Source organism: Crocuta crocuta, unplaced genomic scaffold (genome assembly GCF_008692635.1).
Source record: "Crocuta crocuta isolate KB4526 unplaced genomic scaffold, BGI_CrCroc_1.0 scaffold84, whole genome shotgun sequence".
NCBI lineage: Eukaryota > Metazoa > Chordata > Mammalia > Carnivora > Hyaenidae > Crocuta > Crocuta crocuta.
In genome coordinates, this window is record NW_027530213.1 from 6843559 (window position 1) to 6853264 (window position 9706).

The 9706-nt window shown below is 37.5% G+C and overlaps 2 protein-coding genes across 2 annotated transcripts in view; both read left to right on the top strand.

Moving 5' to 3' along the window:
• The window catches only part of CRYZL1 (crystallin zeta like 1), a 36415-nt gene extending 26878 nt beyond the window's left edge, over positions 1 to 9537 (top strand). The window contains exons 8-13 of the mRNA XM_077765492.1: positions 80 to 191; positions 3665 to 3763; positions 4823 to 4944; positions 5671 to 5776; positions 8418 to 8463; positions 8989 to 9537. Coding sequence (XP_077621618.1) covers positions 80 to 191; positions 3665 to 3763; positions 4823 to 4944; positions 5671 to 5776; positions 8418 to 8463; positions 8989 to 9088 — 585 coding nt within the window. The 3' untranslated portion in view covers positions 9089 to 9537. The remainder of the gene's footprint in view (positions 1 to 79; positions 192 to 3664; positions 3764 to 4822; positions 4945 to 5670; positions 5777 to 8417; positions 8464 to 8988) is intronic.
• Positions 9219 to 9706, top strand: part of DONSON (DNA replication fork stabilization factor DONSON) — a 10834-nt gene continuing 10346 nt past the window's right edge. The window contains exon 1 of the mRNA XM_077765505.1: positions 9219 to 9227. Coding sequence (XP_077621631.1) covers positions 9219 to 9227 — 9 coding nt within the window. The remainder of the gene's footprint in view (positions 9228 to 9706) is intronic.

A 9706-nucleotide genomic window follows, 5' to 3' on the forward strand; every position in this document is an offset into this window, starting at 1 on the left:
TTAAACAGCCTGTAAAAGAAGTTAGCTGTGGCTTCTGCCTTATATCTATAAACCCATTGTGTATTTTTTTCCCACACAGGCACTCGGTATGATAGCTATTCAGTTAGCACACCACAGAGGAGCCAAAGTGATTTCCACAGCAGGCAGCCTCGAAGACAAGCAATGCCTTGAAAGACTTAGGCCTTCTCTAGGTGGGTAATACTACTCAGCGCAGACTTTTAAACAGAAAATTGTAAAGACCTATCACTTTAAAGGCTGTACTCATAAAACAAAGTACAGACTCCCAAATGAAAGTCACTGGTAAAAATGCACTTAGTATCTGTGCTAAGTCCAGGTTTCCTTACATGATAGTTTTGATTTTTTATTCTTTTTAAACCTACACTTCTCTGTGTGTTTTCTTTTTGCCCCATTGTTATCAACTTACTCAAGTGTGAATTAGCTGAACTTTGACAGTTTCACAATAACCTGATATCTCTTTGCTTTACTCAATAAATCAGTGTATTTGTGTATGACTTTATAGGTTCCTCAACTTCTTTTACCCAATGATATATATCTCTAAAGTTGTCCGTTTTCTGTGGTACACTAGGAAGGAAGAAGATCCACTTACACAGAAAACATAGGTCAGATATAGTTTATAATGAACAGGACATGGTGGAGACTGGGGAGCTCTTAAAAAGATTAAACATGAAGACTTAAATGTGAACTATATATAGTTCACTTAAACGTGAAACTATAAAAATCCTAGAAAAGAGTACAGGCGGTAATCTCTCCGACATTGACATAGCAACATTTTTCTAGATATGTCTCTTGAGGCAAGGGAAACAAAAGCAAAAAGAAACTATTGGGACTACATCAGAAGAAAAAGCTTCTGCACAGCAAAGGAAACAGTCAACAAAACTAAAAAACAACCTACTGAATGGGAGAAGATATTTGCAAATGATCTCTCTGATAAAGGGTTAGTATCCAAAATCTGTAAAGAACTTATGCAAATCAACACTCAGAAAACAAATAATCCAATTAGAAATGGGCAAAAGACATGAACACATATTTCCCCAAAGAAGAAATAAAGATGGCCAACAGACACATGAAAAGATGCTCAACATATCCCATCATCAGGGAAATGCAAATCAAAACTATAATGAGACATCCCCTTAACACCTGTCACAATGGCTAAAATTAAAAAACAAAAACAAGTGTTGGAGGGGATGTGGAGAAATAGGAACTCTAATGCACTGCTGGTGGGAATGTAAGTTGGTACAGCCACTGTGGAGAACAATATGGAAGTTCCTCAGAAAGTTAAAAATGGAAATACCCTGTGATTCGGTAATCACACTACTGGGTATTTACCTAAAAAATATAAAACACTAATTCAAAGGCATACAGGCACCCATATGTTTATTACAACATTAATATTTACAATAGCCAATAATAGTGTCCATTGGTAGATGGATATGTGAAGAAGATGTGGTATATCTGCAATGGAATATTACTCTGCCATAAAAAAGAATGAAATCCTGCTATTTGTAACAACATGGATAGAGCTAGAGAGTATAATGCTAAGTGAAATAAGCCAGTCAGAGAAAGACAAATACCCTATGATTTCACTAGTGGAATTTAAGAAACAAAAAGATGCACAAAGGAAAAAAGAAGAAAGAGACAAACTAAGAAACAGACTCAACGCTAGAGAACAAACGAATGGTCACCAGAGGGGAGGTGGGTGAAGAAACGGGTGAAATAGATGAGGATTTAGAGCACACTTAGCATAGGGAGCACTGAGTGACAGAATTGTTGAATCACTATATTATACACCTGAAGCTAATTTAACATTGCATGTTAATCATACTGGAATTTTTAAAAATTAATAAAAACATCCTCAAAAATGAAAACGATTGAACTTGTCTGCACAACAGTGCATATGGAAAGAAAAAAGAAAATAGAGACTGAAGAAAATGAACAAGCAGAGGAGAAAAGATAGGAATGGAAAAACTAACAGATGAAGAGAAAAAAAGGATGAGCAGAGTGCACGTGAAGGGCAGGAAAGAAGGAAGGAAAGGTTCACTGAGTGTTAATGGGAACGATCTGTCCTTAAGTCAACAACCCTGTGTTCTCGAACCAGGGAGCCGCGTCCAGCGGATTTCACTAGCTTGTCCAAGGATGTGCAAGTGGAAGGATCGGAGTGGCATTTGAACTCAGTCCTGTCTACCATGGAAGCCTACGCCACTCCCATTGTTACATTATGCTTCTGGCAGAGATAACCAAGATCTGGAAGACAGGTTAAGGCAGGGACTGGAAAAAGAAGGAAAAAAGAGCTTGACAATGAATAGTATTGTTGAAGAGAAAGATTTCTTACTGGTTAACCCTGCCCTTCCCAGGTGCCTCCGTTCCCTTTTCCTTGTGCCCTCCCCGTGCCCACCCTTGTTACCCACATGTTAGATCACTGTTGTTCTACACTTCCAGCCCATGCAGCTCTAAGGAGAATTTTCTTTTACAGAAAGGTGCTAAAATATACAAAAATGAATTATAAACTGTGTCTTCATTTGCCAGTTCAAATTCTGACTTTTTGTTGTTGTCATTCATTGGCTTGTTCTATTGATACAGTATTCTAAAGCAACCAGTTAAAATAGTTTAATTTTGGGGCGCCTGGGTGGCTCAGTTGGTTAAGCATCCGACTTCAGCTCAGGTCATGATCTCATGGTTCGTGAGTTCAAGCCCCATATCAGACTCTGTGCTGACAGCTCAGAGCCTGGAGCCTACTTTAGATTCGGTATCTCCTTCTCTCTCTAACCCTCCCCTGCTTGCACTCTGTCTCTCTTTCTCAAAAATAAAGATTAAAAAAAGTTTTTTTAAGTTTAATTTTCACTAACTCTACTGAAAATAATAATGTTTTTTTCCTGAACCTTCATGATTTTTCATTTTGGGCAACAACTGGGGAAGGCAGTGGGGTGGAGGGGTGGGGGGCAGATTTCTATGACCGAAAAAGGATAAAACAGCCTCTAATAGAGAAATACCGTATCACAGAAGTACGTTTTTGGCTTTTTATTTCTTTTATATATTTTTTTATTTATTTCTAGGAGAGAGAGAGACAGCTTGAGCAGGGGAGGGTCAGAGAGAGAGGGAGACACAGACTCTGAAACGCTCCAGGCTCTGAGCTGGCAGTCAGCACAGAGCCCGACGCGGGGCTCGAACCCATGAACCGCGAGATCATGACCTAAGCGAAAGTCGGACGCTTAACCGACTAAGCCACCCAGGCGCCCCACGTTTTTGGCTTTTTAGCTTTAAACTCTATTAAATCTAAACATACTTAAGAAATTGGTTACTCTTTCAGTCTATGCCTTAATATATAATAATGTGTTTAATAATAATGAAGAGTTGAATGTAAACTCTGTGGTTTACAGATTCTCTGTTCTGGCTGTATATCTTTTAGCTCTAGGGAACAGACCTCTGTTGAACAGACAAGCCTTGGAACACCTTATCCACAAAATGTTCAGTATTTTTTTTTATGTCATAGAAGAGTCCCTTCCTTTAAGTTGACCTTTACCACTGTTGCCTTAGAAGAGAGAAAAGTGGAATTTAGAGCCAATAATTGTTTGAACCACTCAACACATTTCAGAGAACAGAAATTTATTCTTTTCCTTACAATTGCCTCACTTCCTGTCCTTTACAGCCCGAGTCATTGATGTATCTAATGGAAAAGCCCATGTTGCTGAAAGTTGTTTAGAAGAAACAGGTGGCCTGGGAGTAGATATTGTCCTAGACGCTGGAGGTGGGTACTTTACTAAATCAGTAGTCTGTGCCATTTTTGTAGTATGATGGATGAATTTCAAAACAAGTATATATAACCAGGGAATTATTATTAACATTCTTATTAAATTGATGTCATGTTTTGTTTTTAACTTTTCTAATTAAACTGGCGCTTCTTTATTACCATTGTAAACACTGTCTGGAAGAGAGAGTATGTTTACCTCTAAAGTACAGGCGTTGGAGTTCAAGTGTGTCTATAGGAAATGGACAAACATGATCTCCTCAGTGGTTCCCAAATGATCCACATTAGTTCAGATCTCAGCCAGATGCTTAGTCAGTTCTGCTGTGTCTGGCTGCCTCTATTGGATGGTTGACTTCTGCAATCTCTGTTTGGAAAAAAAAAAAAGCACAGAATTTTGTTCCATTTTTATATTCCTTGAACTTTCGTTTTTTAGTCAGTATTTAACACCTAATCTGTACACACTTAGGTAGTGCCATTGCACGTGAAGGATAGGATTCACAAGCCTGTGAAGGGATTCTGTTCGTACTTTGTTAAGATTTATCTTCTGTGACTGTCTTCATGTGTTTATTTTTAACCAGCATTTTCAAGACTTGAAATTAACTTAGAAAAATCTTTCAGTGGAAGTGAATGTGTACTTCATTAACTTTTCAAATAAACATTTCCACTAATTATGTCAGAGTATGACTATCTTGAGGCTATGAGCTCCCTAATAGAAGTCAACTTTTCCCAAAGAATTAAGCTATCAGTGTTACGATTAAAACTGTTATGATTAAAAAGGTTACGTTACCTTGCCTGGTTTTCAAATTAAAATAAGCTCTTTGTCTTTAGTTATGTTAATTATAATTAAATCTAGAGTAAATTTTATGACCAGTTTTAATGCTAAAAAGTACATTTTAAGGTGTCTGAATACAGTATGTGTTATTTTTTCTAAGAAAAATGCTTTCTCATTCCTACGTAAAAAAGTTAAGAAGACTAATTTGAAAAGTAAAATTTTGCCAGATTACTATAAAATATATTTCTTGTCTCTCTCTTTCTCTTTTTAAACCACTCCCTTGTAAGTGAGATTATATAGTAAAGATGATGAACCAGCTGTAAAATTACAACTCCTACCACATAAACATGATATCATCACACTTCTTGGTGTTGGAGGCCATTGGGTAACAACAGAAGAAAACCTGCAGGTATTATCAGAAACAAGAAAACATTCCTATTACACCATAAGGATGTAATTAACAAAGAATAATCCCCAGGTCTTTTGAGGCAAGATGTAGAGCTATTATACATTCTGAATTATACCTGTTTCTAAAGAAATGTAGCATTCTTTTTTTGCTTTAGGTATATATTAACCAAAATGTAGAATTAGTGCTTAGGAGAGGAGTTCATTCAACTTGCATTTAGTGGTTTGAAAGTAGTGACTTCTGAATTTTAATAGTATTTCAAGTAAGATTTTTTTTCTTAGTAACAACATTGTTACTATTGTAACATATACTTAGTAAATATTTTCTGTATGAAATTATGACAACTTCCCAGTTAAATATTCTTACCATGGTTGATATGCAAATACCATAGTTCTCTTATATTAATCTTCACTGATTTTCCGACATCCTCCTGAAGATGACTGGTAAGTAGCAGCCAGAATTTCAACTCTCACGCACGTCTGCGTTCACACACGCACTTGTGAGCACGTGCATACAGGGCACCACTCTGTCATCTCTACAGTGGCCTTTTGGACAACGAATTAGAAAAGAGAACTTTAGAGCTTACACATTGTTATTAAAGCTTGTGTGCTGTTTATTTGTGCTTTGGGGTATTTAATTTGCCTAGAAGTTTTTCTGGCTCAAGATAACAATCATCTTTCTGCTATTAAACTCACAGTAAATGATCAACCTCTGTGTATTCTTTCCAAGTTGGATCCTCCAGATAGCCACTGCCTTTTCCTCAAGGGAGCAACGGTGTCTTTCCTGAATGATGAAGTTTGGAATTTGTCAAATGTACAACAGGGAAAATATCTTTATATCCTTTTTATCTATTGACTTGAGTTTCTGGGTTGAAATTTACCATGTACTCTCATCATTAAATTCTTTAATAATGATCATTAGTAATAATATCTGACTCTCATTGAGATGGCAAACAGTGTTCCAAGTGCTTTGTCGTTATTAACTTACTTAAACATGGCAACAGCACTCTGAAGTGTAAATACTATCATCCCTCTCTCACAGGTGAAGAAACTGAAGCATAAAAAGGTTTGGGGCGCCTGGGTGGCTTAGTCGGTTAAGCGTCCGACTTTCGCTTAGGTCATGATCTCGCGGTTCATGGGTTCGAGCCCCGCGTCGGGCTCTGTGCTGACTGCCCGCTCAGAGCCTGGAGCCTGTTTCAGAGTCTGTGACTCCCTCTCTCTCTGACCCTCCCCTGCTCACGCGGTCTCTCTCTCTCTCTCCTAGAAATAAATAAAAAACGTTAAAAAAAAAAAAAGGTTAATATGTGCCCAGGATGCAGCTGGAATTTGGCAGGCCTGGAATCACCCAGGCAGTCAGTCTTGCTTGTTTGTGAATGGGAGATAAACCATAAGATACATGCAAAATTTTGTTTCATTTTCAACTTGTCATTACAGAAATTACACATCATCTTGAAAGGCTGCATCCTTAATCTAAGCTATCATGGTGCTATTAGATAAGACATTTCAGAATGCCTATCTGCATTAAAGAGTTTGTGGGGTGTTTTAAGATTAGCAAAGCTAAGAAATCTTCATCAAGTGAAGATGGGTTTGATTTTTTTTTTTTTAATGGAATTCATTCAGAGAAAAATCTGGTGAATGAAGCCAAATCATTCCAGTTTGGGTGAAAGTCATGAAATATTATCTTGAGAATTTGAAAGCAGTTTCCAAAAGAATGGTCCAGTCTTCTTTAGAGCATTTCAAACTTAAGAATAAAACTTTGATTTCTGAGATAACCGTTTTAAAGGCAGCTGCACTTAGTAAAAAACTTTAATATACTGGATAAAACCGAAGTTCTTGTTACTAATAGGGTGTATCTGTGTGTGGAGAAAGACATTTGCATAGCCTTAAGTTTTTCTCTACTGAATATCATACTTGGCTTTTGTTAAATGTGTGTATATATGTGTTGTACTTATAAAGACCCACCTCTAAGAGCAATGACAATTCAGAGCTTTCAAATAGGAATATTTAATTAGTACCCTGCATATGTTCAGTTTTAAAAAATACATTGCTTTCTCTTTCTTTGAAGATTTTAAGTAATCTCTACACCCAATGTGGGGCTTGAACCCACAACTACGAGATCAGGAGTCCTGTGATCTACCAGCTGAGCCAGCTAGGCGCCCCTACAAAGCACATTTCAAAACTGGAACATTCCCTTAATGTAGTGAATGTGTGAGTTTAAAATACTTCTGATTAGATATATTTCTATTAAATTTGGAAAATAAACTTAAATTTTAACTGTCTAGAAGAATTCTTTAGATTTCAGTTTTAAGCAACTTAATTGTTCACTAATGTTGTGATTATGAAGACTACCATGGGATGATGGTGGCTCGGTTGATAAGTATCCGACTCTTGGTTTCAGCTCAGATCATGATCTCATGGTGCGTGGGTTTGAGCCCCGCGTCAGGCTCCATGATGAATCCCTGCTTGGGATTCTCTCCCTCTTCTCTCTGGCCCTCCCCCACACTCTTTGCATACACTCTCTCTCCCTCTCTCTCAAAATAAAATAAACTTAAAAAGAAAGAATATCATGGGTTGTTAACAGGAGAGAACACCATGTGTTAAGAGTACCATTAGATAGGGTGTTTAGAATCTTCCATGTCAGGAGTTAGGCTGGCTGCTTTGCCTGTGTTATTTAATTCCCTGCACACACTCTCAGAGTTACTGTTGGCACTTTCATTTAACAGAAAGAGAGAATGTGTAGTGTGTGAGTATTCTTTAGGTCCTTTTAAAGAAAATCTTTAAAATGGCTTATGTTCATACTTTCTAATTTACATTTTCTAAAGTCCTGAATCAGACTTTAGTCTTCACTTGTGAGGACCCCTTAGTGGGTTCACACATCAGCCGGTTGCCGCCTGTAATTTAACAGACCTCCTTCCAGCTGTGTGTCATTCACTAGTACTAGCAGTTACATACTCTCAATCCTAACATAATTTCAATTAAATGACTTAATTTTTTTCCTTAATTTTAGAGTTTTTTCTCTTCTGGACAAACCACAGTTTGTTAACTTTTCTGCACACAAATTTTGAGCCAATTAGCAGTTTAGTAAATAAATGTGCACCTAATGTAAGAGACATGAGTGCTAAAATGGTTTTTAACTAAAAATATACATAGTGCTAAAAGGCAAAGCTGACACCATTTCATTTCTCCAGGTTTGGGATAACATTTAGTCATTACTTAGGACAGGGCATTAGGCTTGCTTCTTTTGTCACTTGTCCTTAGAAGTTTAGGCTGTATTATGTCACCACTTCTCTCATATCAGTTCCACATTTCCCTGTTTTCCAGGTAAATTTCATATCCTACAGAATTTCCATAATTTAAATTCTCAATTTTTGAGAGTGCTGAACTTAAATTGGTCACCTGCCCAACCTCTTCCCTTTATTGGATGATTTTATTCAATTCTCCCTGTTCCATTGCCACCTTAACGATCTTTCCAGCTACGTATCTTAAAGGATGTGATGGAGAAGTTGTCAAGTGGTGTTTTTAGGTACGCTAAGTAACCAATTCACTTTTATTTTTCTATTGTCAAGGAGGTAAGGCAAGCATTTCCGCTTCTGTTGCAATATTCACAGCATACCTATTGCCCCCATATTTTATTATTTTGTTTAGATAAATAGCTGCCCTTTAGTATTTCTCAAAGTATCTTGTGATACACCAGTAAGTATTCCTTAAGATAAAAGTGGCCCATGAGTTCTCCTTAGTCCGTTCCACACAGTACCACACAACCTTTGCTTTTCTCATCACTCTTCCCAAGGCAACGTGAAATAACCAATAGCTGGAGAAGAGGGAAAAGTACAGTTTTGTTTCTTAAGTTGGCTCTGGGAGTGGATAAAGTAGGCATTTTTCCCCTTCAAAATTTAACCACTTTTAACAGTGGAAATACTAACGGACAAGTTTGTTTGGATTATTTAAAATAATAGAATTGAACTGTAGCAGTTGTCAGCTAGCATCCAATGTGTTCTACTCATCTTCACCTTGACCTCGCTTTTCTAATAATTTCATTCTTCTTCAGGCCTCAGTTGGATGAACCCATTCCGCTGTATGAGGCGAAAGTTTCCATGGAAGTTATTCAGAAACAACAAGGAAGAAAAAAACTAGTTGTTCAATTTTAATTTTGTTCTTTCTCAGACGTCGGTTGGATAAACCCCTTCCAGTACTTGAAGCCAGAATTTCCTTGGAAATTGTTCAGAAAAGTCAAGGAAGATAAAAGCAAGTTGTTCAGTTTTCCTGCTGTGAGTCAAGATGCTCGAAGTTATTTGAAATTTTTGAGAAATATTTAAAAAATTACAAAAACGGTCAAGACAAGTCTATAATTAACATCCGGGAATATTCTGAAGTCCTTTTTGGTTGTTTCCATACATTTGCCTCTGTTATAAAATTCTTTCCACGAAGAAACCACTTCCGGGAAAAGCCACGCTACTCTGTTGATAAAGTTGTTAGTCTTCTGGTATGTCAAAATAACGTTACTACTTTTGTATCAACCCCGCTCTAAATACCTTCCTTCCTTAAGCCTTTGCTGTCGTAATTTAATCATTTGAATATATTTTCAAGTCTCAAAAGATCTAGTCCATAGACACTTTAAAATTTTTTCAAGGATTTATTTCAGGGTTTCCTCGGGATCACACAGGACCATCACCATAACTTGCTGGCGGCAGCTGCAGCGTGTGGGGGGAAGGGGGCGGCTGCAGTGGCGGGGGGGGGGGGCGGGGGGGGGCGGGGGGGGGTGTGTG